At 34.6% G+C, this 19,802-nt stretch overlaps 1 protein-coding gene across 2 annotated transcripts in view; it reads right to left on the reverse strand.

Moving 5' to 3' along the window:
- The window catches only part of LOC145269129 (uncharacterized), a 127,482-nt gene that overhangs the window by 88,817 nt on the left and 18,863 nt on the right, over nt 1-19,802 (reverse strand). For both annotated transcript variants that reach the window (XM_080124731.1, XM_080124730.1), the window contains exons 2-3: nt 11,569-11,754; nt 3,549-4,162 (exon numbers count right to left, since the gene is read on the reverse strand). In XM_080124731.1, coding sequence (XP_079980857.1) covers nt 3,549-4,162; nt 11,569-11,751 — 797 coding nt within the window. In that variant the 5' untranslated portion in view covers nt 11,752-11,754. The remainder of the gene's footprint in view (nt 1-3,548; nt 4,163-11,568; nt 11,755-19,802) is intronic.

Raw genomic sequence — 19,802 nt, forward strand, 5'->3', positions numbered from 1 at the left:
TTTTTTTAATAGAATATATTTGTTGTTTTCACATCGGTTTCTATTCAACCCATAGTTGGGACCCTAACAGGTACTACCACTCTGGGTCAGAGTGGACCTGGGAGCAATGGTAATTAAAGGGTGGCTCCACACTCCCCAAAACCCACAGGCTAGGGCCTCACCACTGGACATAGTTTAAGGTCATATCCAGGACCCCCATTGAGGGAATTTTACCCTCTGCAGGGGGGCAGTCGGCGTATTCTAATGCCCCACCTACAGGGCCGGATTTTGGACAAGAATAATAAAAAAAAGATAATTAAAAATAAACTCCTAGGTTGACCAGAAGGTTCTTGTGAAATTTTTTTTTTTATTGATTTCTAATAAGTTTTCATTACAATACCTTTACTTTATATATCGTTTTAACTTACACAACATAGTTAACATTTTGTTTAATTTATTTCTTTTTCTTTGGTCCCCCGACAAAAGGAGGGTGGACCTGTAAATTCACCCTCATCTGTTCGTCTGTCCGCACTTTTCTCAATAACTACACCTTGAAATTTTTTGCACAAACATTAAACATGATACGAGTAAAAAAGTAACAGAATGGATTTTCTGGGAAAACTCCAATTGTTCCCCTACGGGTGCCTTTCGGGTTAAAATGGTAAAAATTGACACTTTTGTGTTTATTAAAAAAAATTGATGCCTTGGATTTTTATAAAACTTTCTGAAAAGTTGTAACTAGTTGATTTCTATATAATTTTGTTTGTCTATACTTTGCGATAACTCTTGGGTGTGCCCCAGGGGCTCTTTTTGGGCTAATAAAAACACTCCATTTTTGGGACGATTTTACCATATTTGTCCAAAATTTCTGTGTATGTATATTTAGCAGTTTTGCATGGTGCTGAACTCAAATTTAAATATATTAAAGCCTAAATCTGCACCGTTTGTTCATTTTCATCAGGATTTGACGTCCCCTGGGGATTTTGGGGCTAAGTGGGGGTGGGGTAATGCTCAACGTGATCATTTATTTTATGCCTCGTTCACGGTGCACTCACGGGGGACCATGCATGCTTCACTTGTTTTGGGCGTTTTTTAAAGCTTCGTAATATCCCATCCCTTATCGTTCAATTTTTTTTTTTTTTCAATTTTAATTTCGTTTCCTTTTCTGTGTTTGTACATAAACGTTTGATTGTCAATAAAAAAAAAATATATTTTTCGGTTTGTAAATAAAAAAAAACGTTTGTCTTTGTAAACAAAATTTTTAAAAACAGTCGCCCATGTGGGGAATTTTAAATAGCTTAGCCCTACAGAGTGAATGAGGTATTATGGTGAGTGAAAATCTAGCTTAGGGAATAACGTCAAATTGGATGACCACATAAGATCAGGGAAATATTCATCAATAATGGTTATCCTGTTGACCTTATTGATGATTGTATTTTCAAAAAGGTTGCGGATTTTAAATCCCCTAAAAAGTTTGGACCCTTGAAATGCCCGGTTTATTTGAAATTACCGTGGATAGGGGACAGGAGTAATAGAATTTCAAAACAGATTCGAAGAAGTATTTACGAATGCTTCAATTCGGTGACCTTGCGTGTGGTATATACTACGAGACCTGCTTTTCCGTCTTTCCGCAAGGATAGTTTGCCTTACATCCAAAATAGTAATATTGTATATCAGTTTAGATGCCAGTGCGATGCTGGTTATGTTGGGCGAACATCCTTGCACCTTTTGACTCGTATAAACCAGCATGTTCCATCGAAGATCAGACAAGGGAGGATGGGGTTCGGTGGTCTCCCTCCTTCTGCAGCCTTGGACTCTGCTATTGGCCAGCATTTGGTTGACAACCCGTGCTGTGCCGATAGATATAAAATAGATTGGTTCGAGGTGCTACATAGAGCGGACTCCAGAAACCATTTAAAGATTTTGGAGGCCGTCTCTATCGCGGTGCGTCAACCTTCTTTGTGCCGGCAAAAAGAAACATCAAACGCATTGTTTCTCTTTGGGGAACTTTGAATTTTTTCTCCCGCTTTTTTTTTTTTTTTCTCTCCCTCGTTGTGCCAACATTTTTAATCGTTTTTAAACGTAAATAAATTTAATTAATGTCCCCGTACGTTGGTACATTAAATAAGTTCCCCAATAGAACTCTTTATTTTCGTTACAATATTATTTAGATTGCTATCGATTTACTCCTGACAAGATGATAGCCGAAAGAGCTCTCGAGAAACTTCCGCCTAGTATTTTATTTAATATATATATATATATATATATACAAAAATTGTATAAGTCAACTGAATTAAAGGAATAAATTATAAGATGGTCAACATGATGAAGTTTGGAATATAGACTTGTCATTCATTCACTATATTGCTCTGTAATTACATTGAGCTTCTTAATTAATGATTGGTATATATTATAACGAAATAAAGTATATTTCCACAGAAATATATATATATATATATTTATTTATTTTCTATTTATTTATTAATTTATTTTCCATTTAGTGTTGTCTAACTACTCTTGCTGACATTTTTTTAAGTGATGACCTGTACATTTCAGTTGACCTATATTATTTTGCCCTATATATATTTTTTTCGCGCCTTTAACATTTCCTGTCTGGGTTATTTTGACTTTTGTTTCCCTTTATTTTGTATTTAACTTTATCATTAATTTTTTTTTTCTTTCTTTCTCTCTCCTCTTTCTCTTCCATAATCTTTCTTATTTATTTTTATGTCTCGGAAGTAGAGTGAAAAGCATATCTTATTTTTCTTTTATTAATATTATTGGAATCTTTTCCTTGTACACATTTTTGTGAATTATTCCATGGATTTCTGCCTTTGGATTATTATGGACCATCTTCTTCCAATTACGGGATTTCCTTGGATTTTACTTGTACAAATGGAAATTCTTTTAACTTTCTTGAAGTTTTACATTTGGATTTTACCGTCACTGGATTTTTTATCTTCCATCAGACTATCCATTCGTGTGTAATCACTCTTTTCTTTACCATATTCCGTCCGCTTCACTTTTTTTGTTTTCAAGTAAGATTTTTAACTTACTTGTTTCATCAAATACTTCTGCATGCAAAATCCAATCCCGCATTTTGCTAATTCCTACCCTCTGATGAGAAGGAAAGTATTTCTTCGAAACTCTGCGGATTAAGGACTATCCATTTATCTAGTGTTTCCTTTTCAGATTAAATATGTTTTTAACTCATTTCAAAGTGTTTTTTTAACATATTTTATTAACTGTTTGCTCATATATATATATATATATATATATATATATATATACCCAAGAGTTATCGCAAATTATAGACAAACAAAATTATATAGAAATCACCCAGTTACAATTTTTCAGAAAGTTTTATAAAAATCCAAGGCATCAGTTTTTTTTTAATAAGCACAAAAGTGTCAATTTTAGCCATTTTAACCTGAAAGGCACCCCTAATCCATTCTGTTACTTTTTTTACTCGTATCATGTTTAATGTTTGTGCAAATGATTTACAGTTTATATATATATATATATATAAAAACTAATTAAAATCTAAAAAATCAGCAAACGTCACCTACCCCATATCGTCTCCAAGAATTCCTCCTCTTTGTTCTCCGAACAACCTTGCCAGCCATTTCATCCCTTCTTTTTGATGAGGATACATCCGTTTACGAAGATCTTTAAAACATCGGATAGGTTCGTCACTGGGAGGCGAAACTACTTTCTTACCAACCGGTGTTGTGCTCGCTTTGGTCAGTGGCACGATCTTTGAAAGGGACCCTTCTCCGTGAACCTTATTTCGGGAAGATTCTGGCGACATATCTGAAGATGACACTTTCAATTTAAGATGCCCAGAGTCGGGTTTCTGTGGAGACTGGAAATCTTTCACAGCAGCTGGTGGGGAAACGGTAGAAACTGTCTCACGGTCGCTTTTGGGTGTGGTATTTTTGACATCTTTCTCAACAGCGGGACTCTCAGATTTGACTTCTGGCTTCCTGAAACCAGGACTCTCAGATTTTTGTTTGGTTAAGTCTTCCAAACCGACAGCAGAGTTTCTACGTTCTGTCAGGGTTTTATTGTTGTTTGGTGGTTTAATAGGCATTTCGGGAGAAACCTGCTTTGCACTGTTATTGTGTTCATGCCGATTTTCTTTGTCTTCACCGAGATCCATATTATTACGTTTCATGTATTTCTGAAAAGAGAAAAAGCAAAATAAAATTAAAAAAAAAAATTAAACTATATTTTAAAATAAAATTTAAAAAAATTTGGTCAAAGTGCTCCGTTACGCCAACTTAAGACACCTTACAATTTTTCACTAAAATAACAACTTAGGTTTTCGGGTATGCTGAAAACAAATACTGCAGAGAAAATTAGCGCAAACAGTTTGAGATATAAATACCTGTATTTTGAAATGTAAACCACTGGCAACCACGTTTGAATGGGCGGCATATGAAAGCAGCAAACCCTGTTTTTTTTTTTTCTGCGCAATTCCGAAAGCCATTCTTAACTTAACATGGGGAGGTTGGGGGTGTTTATTCCGAAAGCCGTTCTTAACATGGGGAGATTAGGGGGGGGGTTATTCCGAAAGCCGTTCTTAACATGGGGAGGTTGGGGGAGGGCCGTTTATTCCGAAAGGCCGGTTAAGAATGGCTTCCGGAATAAACAGGTTGGACAACCAGTGCATATTGACTGAATTTTCTTGAGTAATTTTTTTGGTGGAACGAACTAGAAATGACATTGAATAAACATTTGAATTTCGTAGAATTCACAGTTTGTTTGCACATGCTTACTGGAAAAAAAAAAAAAAAAGTGTCTTCAATTTAATAGTTCCCGCTTTGTCAATGAAGCACCAGCCCCTGTCCCATCACCACAGTGTTGCAGGTCTGTGCCTGTTTTACAAATATTTTAATGGAATGTGCTCTAATAAACTTGTTGCACTTGTACCCTCTTGACGTACATGTCTGATATGAGCAACAAAATCTCACCCCTTCACTGTTGTGGTTCCTAAATGCCAGAAACATGCGTTATACTTTAGTTGATAAATGGTGAATATTATTTAATTGTTGAATATTTCATAAAGCATCTATGTTGCATATTCCAATGGTGGTGGTGGTGGCGGCTTGATTTTCGGGAGGTGTGACCAAGATTCATCCACATTTTCAATGACCATTTTTAAACACGTCTCCAGACGAGAGTTTCCAAAACAAAATTTGACATATAAAGAATGACACAATAAAGAAAAGCAAAAAAATATTTAAAAAAAAATATTAAAAAAAAATATTAAAAAAAAATATTTCAAAAGAATATTTCAAAAGAATATTTCAAAAAAATATAAAAAAAAAAAAAAAAAAAACCCAAAATATTTTAATAGTATTTCTTTCGATTTCGATCCATAAAGTATATTGGATAACATTTTGGCCTTCGGGTCAAGATCAAAGTGTAGTATCTGTTCTTCATATCTACACTTCAATTTCTTGTTCTCTGTCAGTGGAGGAGAAATCCTTCACGACTGAGACAATTTTTTATTTTTGTTCCTTTTCTCCACATTAAAAACGACCCTGGTGTCTAACTCTGCCCCGTGGGGAGGCATTGTAAATAGGAACATTGGATAGTTTCATGATAAAGGGGCATAACTCTTGTATAAAAAATAGAAATAATGAGGCAATTTTAGAAGAATATATTTATTTCGATTTTATTTTTAATATTTAAAAATATTTCAATAGTATTTTAATTAATATCTTATTTTTAATACTTCAACACAAATTTTTACTGAATATAAAAAATATAATTCCGTGTGCATCATAGCACAAAAAAAAAAAAAAAAATCTTAAGATGTATCACAGCAAAATATTGATTTTAAACAAATAAATGTTTATTTTATTAAAAAATCTTTACGTTGTATTTGACTTACAAAATGTCTAACATACATATTTCAATTTAACTCGTGAGACCTATGGAAATTCCGCAGAGGACTCATTCATATGTAATGTATTGATGTTGGCATTCTGTAGACGTTCAGTGTAAATGGAGATGCTCTGATATCATTGTAGCAATTTTGTTAAAACTGCAAAAGTATTTATCTAAGCTAGCAGGGATGCCCGGCATAGCCTGGTCGTAAAGTACACTTAAATATGATATTTTAATTCTTGCAGATTTTGTATATATTATTATAAAGTTAATGTTCTATCGATTTTCATATGTTATAAAGTTGCGATTTCAAAAATAAAAAAAATATATTCATATGACTTGGGTACATTAGCTTGAATCGAAACCGAAATAATAACTATATATTTATATTTGTCTTTATATATATATATATTTGTCTTTACATAAGCAGTAGTTTGTTGCTACACAGTCATGAGCATGTTTCGGTCTTCTAGTGTTTACCAACTAGAGACCTCTTCAGGCAACAATGCTTATTTTCGAATTAAAAATACATACATCTATATATATATATATATTCTACTTCATCGAGCAGTTATGGTATTACTAACCGAAACAAGTACCTGTATGAAGGTATATTTGTGACCAAACGAGTAATAGATTGTTTTTGAGTGAACCTCATAATAATGAATGCATATCGATATTTTTGGGTGTGTGCATGTATGGATATAGGATCTTTGTATAACCGGGTAGGAAAAGCAATTTATAAAAAAAAAAAATATATAGATGAAAGAAAGGAATGAAGGGTGAATGAAAGAAAAAGGAAATTAGGGTGAATAAACAAAGATGAAGGTAAGTACTACAATATATAAGCTTGTGTACTCGGTTGTATAACCTAAATACTCTGATTTCTGTCATGTGTCATTATATATTATTATTGTATCGTGATACATCTTATGTATATCTGCCTTACCATCGAAAGAGTGTTTGCTTAATATGAGGATAGGCCTATGAACTTCATGCTGAATTCAATATAAACTTTTACGTAGTGTAAATTTTTACGAAAAAACCTATAACGTAGGAAAATGTAACAAGCGGGTGGGGCTATGAAATATAACTATGCGTGTAGAGTTTGATTGAAAAAGGGAATTTATATGGTAAATGTATTCATGTCTGTCTCTACTTTAGATTCATCATTTGGTGGCAAGGTACGGGTATATATGTATATGTCTATATTTGTGTGAGTATGTATGTATAAGTGTATTTTAGGTATGCTGGTATGTTTGTATATTTTTATAGATATGTGTACCTATATATCTGTGTGTATGTTTGGATATGGATGTATTTCTGTGTGTATTGTATGTAGATGTATGTATATGCATATATATTTTCTGAACTATTAGAATAGGCTGCCTCGTATATGATTGTTGTAACAATATAGACTGCAAGAATGTATGAATGTCCGAATGTTGTTTATATATATGTTATATGTGTATGTATATGTGTGTATGTATATATGTGTGTATATATATGTATGTATGTGTGTATATGTGTGTGTGTTTATATATATATATATATATATATGTATATATGCATGTATGTATATATATATGTACACCCGTCTGGACTGTGATAGCATAATATTGAATGTACGAAGGGGTTACCATGCTACAGTAGTAAAGAAAAACGCTATTATTCGTCTCTGTATGTCTGTAATGTGTGTGTGTATATATGCGTGGGTCTGGCAAAATCTAGACATTTATGAGTATATTGATATATGTATATAGGTACATGTGGTATTTAGATAACTTTCGTGTTTTATATTTATTCATAGTTTGTTTGTTTATTTGTTTTAATTTTATTTTATTTTTATTTCATTTTATTTATTTTGGTCTTGTTTTATTTACCTTAATGTAATTTTTAGCTCTATTCCTACGTAGTTTCAGAGTTATTGTCTCGTTTCAGTATGTGTGTTGGGAAAAAAAAAAAAAAAAAAAAAAAAAAAAGCGTACAGCATGGATTCGCTTTTGGATATACGTATTAATATGTGAGTGTATATGTGTGCTGCATGTGTGTGTGGGTGGATGTAGATTAAAAGGCACCGGTCAGTACTTAGCTGACCATCGCTAAGGTTCTTAACTTACAGACTCCAAGACAAGAAAACTAAATTCTCAAGTACCTTATGCCATAAAAACCAAAAGTTAGCTTGGAAAGGGAAGGAAGAAGATGTTTATTATCTTCAAAAGACCTCACTCATTCTTTTACCGTATTTTATGACTCCCACCCAGGTTGCATGCTAACTTGATAAACGAAATAGGAAAATGTATTTGGTGGAAATATCACTTTCGACGGTAATTCTTGGCCTGAAGATGTAATCCCCCAACGTGGGTGATTACAGAAACATGTATGCACATATGTAGCCATTAATGTTTGTATAAATAAAATTAATATACCTGCTCTGTTCACTCATTGAGCACTATTTTGGTAGACACATGTTTCATTGGATGTACTTCTAGGAAACTAAACTCTACTGGCTATATATATATATATATATATATATATAGGGGCTTCTTCAGTCTTTAACAGACTATGGATACGCATGAAATAATTGTAGCAGAAGGTGTGCAATCTCCAACCACACCTCTCTTGAGTCGACATTGTTAAATATCAGTGACAAGTTAAGTGTATGTACATGACGACTGGAAACAAAAGATAAGCGGAGAGCACATACAGCGCCTAGAATTCCCAAATGGTCACCCATCTGGTACTAGCCAAGCTCACTTCGGTGATCTGAAGAGAACCAGTGTGTCAACACGATTCTATATATATGGTACGTATGAATACGTATTTCTATGAAGTCATACATTTATGAATATATAAATATATATATATAAGTTGAGGTTACTATTTTCCAAAGGTAGGGTAACCAGTAAAATATAACGAGGTTCATACGAGTGTGCTCAATACAGAAGTAGAGCAAGTTACATTTGTCTTTACATAAGCAGTAGTTTGTTGCTACACAGTCATGAGCATGTTTCGGTCTACTAGTATTTATCAACTAGAGATCTCATCAGGCAACAACCCTTATTTCCGAAAACGGAATTCAAAATGAAGAGCGGAAATTAATTCTCAGCAAAAGAAGGTTTTTTTGTTTTTTTTCTGTATATATATATATATATATATATATATATATATATAGGGTCCCCACAAAGTCTGGCTACATTATGTAGCCAGACTTTATGGGCTTGTGGGCACCCTATATATATATATCTGGGTAGTTATTTTTGTGTATATCCATTAGAAGCGTTGAGTGAAATTTGAAGAATAAAACATGTATAAATACATTTGAAGCCAAAACTGCAACGCAAAATTATTTTTATAAAATAAACAGGTGTTTTTTTTATAAAAAAATTTCGCGTTGCAGTTTTGGCTTCAAATGTATTTATACATGTTTTATTCTTCATGTATATATATATATATATATATATATATATATATATATATATATATATATATATAACTTGAGTTCCTTCAGTCATAATTGAAACCAAAACTTATGAAGAATTCTTCGTAAAATTATTTATGACAAGAAATGAAAGTACATAATAATTAAACAACCCGGATGTAAGCGTGACAGAAAATAGCGCACACGCTATCGTATTAATATATAGATAACAATGTTTGGTGCGTTTTACGCCAAGAAGTCAGTATCTTCAGACAGCCTAATCTGATCACACCAATTTCCCAGTCAGGTGGAAATGAAGTAAGCGCAACACCCACCCCAATAGTTTGCACATCAATTCCAGCTTCTTCAGGGTTGATGACAGGCGTTGCATGAAGAGAAATAAAAAAAAAAAAAGAAATGATAGGATGGCTGTATAATGTGAGTCTTAACAACTAACTTAGTTTTGCTGAACTCAAAGCGCAAGAGAAAACTTAAATTTGAGAGAGTATCGGGCAAGGATGTAGACAGGAAGGATGGGGGGGAATAGAAACTTTTGTAGCAAATTTATTTTACAAAATACGTTTTAGTTTAGTTACTATTGAAGAGTCCTTTTCGTGCAAGGAAAGTATATTTTTAGAGGAAGGGAGAGGGTGCTAATTTTATTTATGGGAGCCGCCATTACCCCCTGCCCCCCCACCTAATATATGCACCCTCGACAAACCCGACAGGCTGCTAAATCCCACCCCCACACTGTAGAGATCCCCTAGATGTAAAAGATCTTTCTACTCCAACAGTTTCTCCCCCAGAACGGCCAGACTTTGGAATTCCATTCCAGGTCCCTGCTTCCCCAACAGTACTGACGTGCAGAAGTTCAAGTGTAACGTGAACCGACATCTTGCTGCTCAAATCCCTACATACCCCAGTAGTTGTTGCCCCTGATAGTACCTATTTACTATACCTCCCCACGGGACAGAGTTAGACACCAGGGTCGTTTTTTAACACCAAAGTGGCAATTTGCCTTGTTTGGGGTGAAAATGTAATAAAAATATAAATATATATATATATATATATATATAAATATATATATATATAAAAAAGCAAAATATGTTTGCACATTTTATGTATGTCCAGCTAGGGGTGGGGGGGTTACTATGTCTTACAACTTTTTATGTATCCCCTAGATCATAATATCTACGATTTGCGAACGCACGTTGCGTCTAGATTTATTTACATTGATTTTTACAAAAATTCTTGCTATTTCGTCTGGCCTCATGCGTGTTGGGCTTTTGCGTATAAAAGTGAAACTAAATCTAAAACGAAGGCAGTTGTTCCCGGCACGAGGGCCCGGAACAACCAGAAAAACAAAGCTTTGATCAATACAGGGAAACCCCTTATATCAGACAATTGCTATTCAATTTGGACAATCCCCTTTTTATGGGAAGCTTTATTATTTTATTTTTTTTATTTTCCACCTTCGCCTCAAGGCTTCTGCTTTGATCCTACCTACCTACCTAACAAACCTTTTTTTCATCTACCCCCCCCCCCAACACACACAAACACCCGGGCAACTCCGCTAATCTATATATATATATAAAACCAAAAGAGTGCATGTGTGTGTGTGCATTATTTCTGTATGTCTGTCAAAGATTTTTTTCCCGCTGCTTCTCGGCTTGTTCGCTCATTCTTGTAACTTTTTATATGCTACACAAATTATAATATCTCGCACTTACGAAACGTGGTCGTAAAAATATTTTATTTCGCCCGCTTTTATACAACGACGACAATTTGTACTGTGAATTCGTTTGCTGCTACTGCTGCTGCTATGACAGAGAAAAACGACGTTCATTTTTAAACGCTCATTTTCGACTGATCAAAAGTCCCTGGCTTTCTGGCCTATCAGTACGTCATCCAACTTTTAATCTCGAGGCCACGGGTTCAAGTCTACCTTCCTCCCAAAACTTTTTTTTTAAATTTGAGCTTCCTTTTTTGATCCACAACCCCCCTCCTTCATCAGATTAGAGTTTTTTTGTTTTGTTTTTGTTCGTTTTTTTTTTAAAACTTTTTTTTTTTTTTTGATCTACCCCCCTCAACATACACACCTACAAACACTCGGGCAACACTGTGGTACATCCAGTTCATAGCTGACCAAGGAAAATGTGAGGAATTGATAAAAAATGGAGAGAAAGAGGGATAAATAAAGACCTATCCAGAGATAGCTGCTTAACATATGACTGCACGTAAAGTGGAATATGATCACACAAATGACTTACCCGCAGTTTTCTGATCTTGTGAATGATGGCTGGATCGGGTAAGATCTCAGCGGAATTCTTGTAGAGAACCAAAGCCTTCAAGAGTTGGCGCTGGGAGAGGTAATTATCTGCCTTCACCACAAGATTGAGAGCCTTTATCTTCTGATTTTCACTCACGTGCTGATATGCATCACCCCCGTCCATGATCTGTTTGAACAGGAAAAAAAATTTACAAAGAAATTAATAAAAGGAACAAAATTGATGCTTGTACAATTCGTGATGCAGCAACAAACTTTTTCGCCAGCATCTTCCGTATCATTTTTTCCCTTATTCTGTATTCCATGCATTTTAGGCATCGCATATCAGCGATTTTCTTTCTCAAGTTATTTCCCCAGAGATTGAACTCCCAACTTCTAAGATGAAACCAGCTCAAGAACATTATTTAACCAATTCTTTATCTGCCTGTTCCCATAAATATCATAACTATACACGAAATATAGAAAATAGCACACAAATGTCAAGAACACAACTTCTCGCAATCCTTCCAATTGTTACACTTCCCCTGAATATAGCAACACAAAAAGTCAACTTCCCCTGAATATAGCAACACAAAAAGTCAACTTCCTCTGAATATAGCAACACGAAAAGTCAACTTCCCCTGAATATAAGCAACACGAAAAGTCAACTTCCTCTGAATATAAGCAACACGAAAAGTCAACTTCCTCTGAATATAAGCAACACGAAAAGTCAACTTCCTCTGAATATAAGCAACACGAAAAGTCAACTTCCTCTGAATATAAGCAACACGAAAAGTCAACTTCCTCTGAATATAAGCAACACGAAAAGTCAACTTCCTCTGAATATAAGCAACACGAAAAGTCAACTTCCTCTGAATATAAGCAACACGAAAAGTCAACTTCCTCTGAATATAAGCAACACGAAAAGTCAACTTCCTCTGAATATAAGCAACACGAAAAGTCAACTTCCTCTGAATATAAGCAACACGAAAAGTCAACTTCCTCTGAATATAAGCAACACGAAAAGTCAACTTCCTCTGAATATAAGCAACACGAAAAGTCAACTTCTTCTGAATATAAGCAACACGAAAAGTCAACTTCCACTGAATATAGCAACACAAAAAGTCAACTGCCTCTGAATATAAGCAACACGAAAAGTCAACTTCCACTGAATATAGCAACACAAAAAGTCAACTTCCACTGAATATAGCAACATGAAAAGTCAACTTCCACTGAATATAGCAACACAAAAATTCAACTTCCACTGAATATAGCAACACAAAAAGTCAACTTCCTCTGAATATAGCAACACAAAAAGTCAACTACCTCTGAATATAGCAACACACACACAACGCCCCCCCTCCAAAACAAGCTTATTAGTACAAATCTATTCAAATTACTGAATATAGCTTAAAAAAAAAAAAAAAAAAAAAAAAAATCTATTCAAATTACTATTTTTGCCAACAAAATTGAGAGCCTTCATCTTTTAATTTTCACTCACACGCTGATATGCATCACTTCCGTCCATGATCTGATCTTGAAACGCAAACAAAATAACACAATAAACAAAGTTTATACTTGTACAGTTTGTGACCCGTGCTGCAACAGACTTTTCGTCAACATCTTCCGTATCATTTTCTTCATTTTCATAAACAAAAATGAAATAAAGTTTTTTTTATACATATTTTTGTCTGCATCGTCGCCCAGTTTTAGGAGTGGTTGTGTTGTCTCGTCACCAATCTTCTGTTTATCCAAGATGAATAACTACTCATGCATGAAAAATACAAGACATTTGCCGAGTTCTCTCCAAGGTTTTATTGGAGAGGAGATGTACTTATGGAGAAAGAAACTAGTTATTTTCTGATTGTTTACTTCTTAAAATTACTTTCTATCTAACGAAATAGTTGAGAGATACAGATGGACGGACATCCAAGTGACATTCGCCTTAGATTATCAACATACTCTGCTCGTTGGCAGTAGTTCATTTCAAATGCTGGAAGGTGACAGTGCATACGAGTGGGAGAGAAAATAGCAGCAGCAACAACGGATGGCTGGCTGCAAAGAGATTAGCAGCAGCAACCATCGAAAAAAAGACATATGCAAATTAGGAAGTGTACACGAGAAAAAAAAAAAAAAAAAAAAAGAGAAAAAAATACATCACATGCTCGAAAAGAAAGTGCATGTCCAAGAAAATGGACATGTAAAGTCAAAGATGAGAATGGGCCGGCTGGGTCTAGCCTGCGGTCGGAAAAAAGAAACGCATGTCAGGTTAAAATGGAAAGGTGACAGGGAGAGACTTTCTAAGCGGTGCCGAAGGTAACAGTAATAAAAACTTTCGTTAAAAAAGAAAAACAATGCCGACTCCGATTTTTTTTCTTTCTTCTTGTTTGTATGTGAAGGCAACGTGACAACAGTAATTCAGTGGTTTACAACACCGACTAACAACCTGGGTATCCCAAGTTCAAATCCAGCTGATTCCACAAAAAAAATCACTTTCATTTAGAAATTTTTTTGTCCCTCCCATATGTACCTGATGTCTTTCTAGAAAGAATTCTGACAAGAAAAATATTGGGTGTTAAGTTTTGAGAGATGGTAGCAGAGCGTAGTTCCGATCTACGGACCTTTGTCCCGGGCACGACGTTAAACTGCGACCATTTCTACCTTACTAACCAAATTAACCAATTAATATCTAACATAATGTTTCCAGTTCTTTTGTTAAAAAAAAAAAAAAAAAAGCCACTTGTTAAAACCCTTTTGTAAACTTCCTATTTTGTCAAATAGTTCTTTTTGTATCTTTTTTTTTTTTTGGCAAACATTTGTTAAAACAAAACAAAAATGTATATTTGTGAATTTTTGTGCATATGTTTATATGTATTTGAAAAGTATTCTATTTGTATGTTTATATATATTTAAAAAGTGTTTATTTTTATATGTATCAAAAAAAAAAAAAAAAAAAAAAATGGCTTCTTTTTGCACACATACCAATATATTAATTCTTTTTGACCAATGAGAATAAAGACAAATTCCCATAAAACCAGAAGAAAAAGAAAAAAAAAAACAATTATTTTATTGGCTTATTTTTCTTTGTTCACTTATTTTTTATTTATTTATTTTTCTTTCCTTTTCTCAAGTGAAACCAAAATTGAATCCGAAAGGATTTTTCCATTATATCAAAAAAGGGTGTGTGTACAAAGTTTTTGACTTGTAATGGGGGTATGAGACGAATGGATTCGCCAATCATTTTTATAACCAACGGCTGTGCTAAACAACCAATTAAAACGTCGCAAAATTATTATAAAAATTGTCGAATTTTGGATTCAATCAGTTCGCCATTTGCTATGTCATGGACCGCATTTAATTCTTCGCCGCCATCTTGGTTACTGATCTGAACTACGCCGCCATCTTGGTTACTGATCTGAACTACGCCGCCATCTTGGTTACTGATCTGAACTACGCCGCCATCTTGGTTACTGATCTGAACTACGCCGCCATCTTGGTTACTGATCTGAACTACGCCGCCATCTTGGTTCAACACAAATGTCTCACAACTTAACATTGGGGAAACCAATGCTAACGATAAGATTCATACAATATAATGAGGATTTTCTAAAAGTACTTTCTATTTAACGATTAGGGCAATGACAACAACATATTGTTTTCAGGACACAGTTAATCAACCGAGAGCACATCACTTTATATAAAAGCATATAATATATCAATGGATACACGCTTGAGAGCCAAAACAATGAAAAGAATATGCTGTTGTCATAGCCCAACTGATGGGATGAACGACGAGCAGACATCAAAGTGACATTCGCCTTAGATTACCAGAATAGGGTCGCGGCCCATCACCGCAGCTGCTAGAGCAAAACTGATTTTTAAAATCCTTTTGTTTCTCTCCGAGAACGTATAAACGTCATCACCTCTTCATATCATTCGACTATATTTGTCCAGTGTGTTTCTGTGGACCCTGCCCATATCACCCAACTTCGTTCAACCCCGAGAACCGTCTGTTTTACAGATCTGGGTTATTCTGACCTGTACTAAATGTGACCCTCGTCCAAAAATCCACACTGGTCAAATTCATCACTACTTACTGGAGTAAGGTCTCAAAGTATAATGCTTCCAGCAGTTAATGTAAATAAATACCCAGAAGATGCTAAAGCGCTTATCCAATCAGATTGCATTCTCATTCATGAAAAAAAAAAAAAAAAAAAAATTATTTTTATTTTTAACTAGCGAGGGGTACCCGGCATTGCCCGGGTGTTTTTCGGGGTATGTGAAAAAACCCCGAAAATGTGAAAAAAAAAAAAAAAAAAAAAAAAAAAAAAAAAAAAAACGAAGCCTTCACGACGCACAGTTGGAAAATAGTAAAGTGTTAAAAAAAAAAAAAAAAAAAAAAAACAGGTGCGCGTTTTTGAGTGACGTGACGGCGATAGCAGTAAGCATTTTGTGTGGGACAGTTTTGAATGAGGTGACTAAATCGGTTTGTCTTTAAAAACCCACTCCCCGTTTATTAGGAGGAGCGAAATGAAAGCTACCGTCTGATATGACGAAGTCGACATTGAACAAACGTTACTTAGCTCTCTTGAGACAACTGGCTTTCGGCCTGTGATTAGAGTAGAGTTTCGCTTTTTTCATACCAAAAACCAAATGTAACGCGTGCCGATGCGGGAAATGTGGAATAATTAACATTTGAAAGTCAATAAAATTAAATAGACAGGCGAGCTCCGTGGTTAACTGTGAGATATTACAATTTATAGATGATATAAAAAGTTTTAAGAAGTTGTGAACTGAGCAAGCACTTCTCTGAAAGAAGCCTTTTGTGGACATCGAGGAAAAGCGTACATACATACATACATTTTCGTTTTTATATATATAGATTACATTTTCACCCCAAACAAGGCACGTTGGCACTTTGATGTAGGGGGGCTACTATCAGGGACATATTTGGCTTAGACTTTTTTCATAATTTTGAGTACTATGCTTAAACTTTCGGATGATGTAACCGCTGACCATATTCGGGTGTATCTTGTCAAACTCTGGAATCTTTCTGAAGAAGGTCAGAGGTTACATTGTCTGAAACATTGTGAGACTAACACTCAGCCTACCTACCTGTAGAAGAATTCACCTGGGAGGAGTTGAGCCGGTCTCAACGGTGTTAGCTGCATCTCGTGCCAAAGCCATCCATTCCTGTCACCCCTAGCAACAGAGTTTGATAGAATAATCCAGCCACAGTTGCGGCAACTCAAGACGGGAAACAGCAGTCTGAATAATCTAAATAGGATGAGTTATCAATTGTAAAAAAATTCAGAAATAGGTATAATTCTAAACTGTACTAACTTTTTACTTATCAGAACTCGATGCGGAGGGGTGAAATGATGGAATTCAGTGTGGCGGTTGTTCAAGTAAAAAAAAAAAAAAAAAAATCGGTAACTGCTTGATCGACTGACTTTATAGTGCCAGTTTGTTGTCCACCCATGTGGATTGGAGAAGACAATCAGGGTTGCAGAGTCGGATGGTAAAAGTTCGACTCAGACTCCTAGAATTCTTAAGATGCCGACTCCAACTCCTCTGACATCTTTAACTGCCTTCGGCTCCTTGACCCCTATGTAGAAATCTATTCTGCAGATCCATATAACAGCCTCTCACACCTATTCAGCATTTTATAAATACTTTTCATCTATATTGACATCTGCTTGCATGATAAATATTCTCACGTATACACTCAACCAGCTTTATAAAATAAGTTAAGATAACAAAGGGATAAAAAAAATTACAATTAAATTTTATTATGCGATCAGTTCAAAAGGGAATACAATATTTAGTGATAAGGAAACCTCTTTAAGCTATGGCATTTCAAAGCCAAATGCTTCTCATCAGAAGAAGGGAGTAAAGACACATTATACAGAGAAATTTTCTAAAAGATAATATTGCTTTTATAAAAGAGGATCAAAGGAAAAAGCTATGAAGGGCTATAGTTGGTTGGTTGTTTTACGGCATATCAACCCTTTTTTTTTATAGGTCATTTAATGCCAAAGTTTTTAATAGAATATATGTTTTTTTTTCAAGTCGGTTTCTATTTAAACTATAGTTGGGACCCTAACAGGTACTACCACTCCGGATCAGAGCGGACCTGGGAGCAATGGCAATTAAAGGGTGGCTCCACACTCCCCACAAGCTGGGGCCTCACCATCGGATATAGTTTAAGGTCATATCCAGGAACTAAAGGGCTATAGTATCATAGGTTGCTTATTGATTTATGCTTGTGTTTTTCGGATAAGATAAGGACCAATCCAATTGCCAAATTTAATTTTATTTAGGAACTGGATAACTTTTAGATTACAATCCGATTGTTATCCAATGTAATCCACAGTGATCTCGTTCAAAGACAGAACTTTCATTGATCCTGTGTGATCTAACAACCAAAATGAAAACAGCTGTCCAGACAGGATTTGCAGTAATCCGATGGACCGAAATATCTTGAAAAAGTAGAAGCATTGCAGTACAGTACAAAATATGATATGTCTCCAAAAATAAAAGCAAAACCATATACAAAAACTGCTAAATTGTGCAACTGGTTAAACCAAACCGGAAAACTACGTAAAAAAATAAATTTATTGGACTTTAGAAACCGGAATCTGTTAATAAATTGTAACTCAACCCAAACTCCTCGTACTCTTAGAAATCCAACTGACTCCGACTTACTTCTGATTCTGCAACCCTGGAGACAACATCTGCACAGAATAGACTAGGTGATTATAAAAAACACCCCTATAGCCAATCCACGGTTAGTTTGTTCACTGATGGTTCTATTTTCTTGTTACCATTACAAGGATGAGTTATCGTCGCAAGCAAGGAGGAAATTTGTTGCAACTCTCCGATACGTTTACCCAAAAGTCGTGAAGGAGTCACCACACAAGGAGGTGATTTCATGTTTTGGTGCTTTAAGTTGCCAAAGTCATCTCTCTCCTCCTCCATTTTCTCAATGAAATACATTGTCCGACACTTAAGACATCGTTCACTCTATGAGATAAGACCCGCGAATGGCTGTCCTTCCAGCATCCCAGATAGCGAATACCTGGAAATTTAAGAAGTTTAATCTATTATCTAAATCTCACCTGTCTCTTTAAATGTATATATGTATGTATGTCTGCCTATAACTTTTGACAGATGCAACGGATTTTCACGAGATCGGTATGGTTATGAAGCTCGACCTTCGGACAACAAATATCAAAAAATTGGCTAAAAACATTAATTCCTTCACCCTCAACTGGGCACTTTTCTACAAGGAGGGTTGTTTTTTTTTTTTTTTGTTGCGTCGTTATTTGTGCAAGTCATCGGATCGGTTGTAATGACTTTACTAATTTCAACGTTCCGAACTTCCAGTCTCATCTTGGAGTAGGGGGTAAGACGCCAGGTTTTCTTTCACTTTCTTTTCCGCCTTCGCGTCACGGGTTCGAGCCTGCCTGCCAACACTACTTTTTTTTTTTTTTTTTGCTTAACACACCTCCAAACACCCGGACTAGTTAAAACATTATATATATATATATATATATATATATATATATATATAAGGATAGATAGAGGGGTTTTCGGCGGTTTATATAATTTCATATATAATAGCTGTATTGTATGTTTACTATATTCAATTGCCAGAACTTGATGTGGACGGGTGAAACAATGGAATTCAGTCTAGCAGTCGATCAAGAAATTGGTAATTGCTTGATCGACTGACTTTATTGTTATTTGTTCAAAATTGTTGTTGACCCTTTAATGTTGCTCTAATTGGAAAAATTTTTGATTTAGATTAATTTGTTGGGGGGGGGGGGGGAAATCGAATCTTGCTTTAATTCAAAAATGGTTTTATATTTTCTTACGTAAACTTTTAAATAAATGTTTTTATAATTATATATCGATGCATTTTTTCAAATATTTTTGCATTTGAAGAAAAAAAAAAAAAAAAAAAATCCAATCTTGCTTTAATTCAAAAATGGTTTTATATTTTCTTACGCAAACTTTTAAATAAATGTTTTTATAATTATATATCGATGCATTTTTTCAAATATTTTTGCATTTGAAGAAAAAAAAAAAAAAAAAAAAAATCCAATCTTGCTTTAATTCAAAAATGGTTTTATATTTTCTTACGCAAACTTTTAAATAAATGTTTTTATAATTATATATCGATGCATTTTTTCAAATATTTTTGCATTTGAAAAAAAAAAAAAAAAAAAAAAA

Source organism: Euprymna scolopes, chromosome 45 (assembly GCF_053919585.1).
Source record: "Euprymna scolopes isolate OS-2025 chromosome 45, ASM5391958v1, whole genome shotgun sequence".
In the NCBI taxonomy this organism is placed as follows: Eukaryota; Metazoa; Mollusca; class Cephalopoda; order Sepiida; family Sepiolidae; genus Euprymna; species Euprymna scolopes.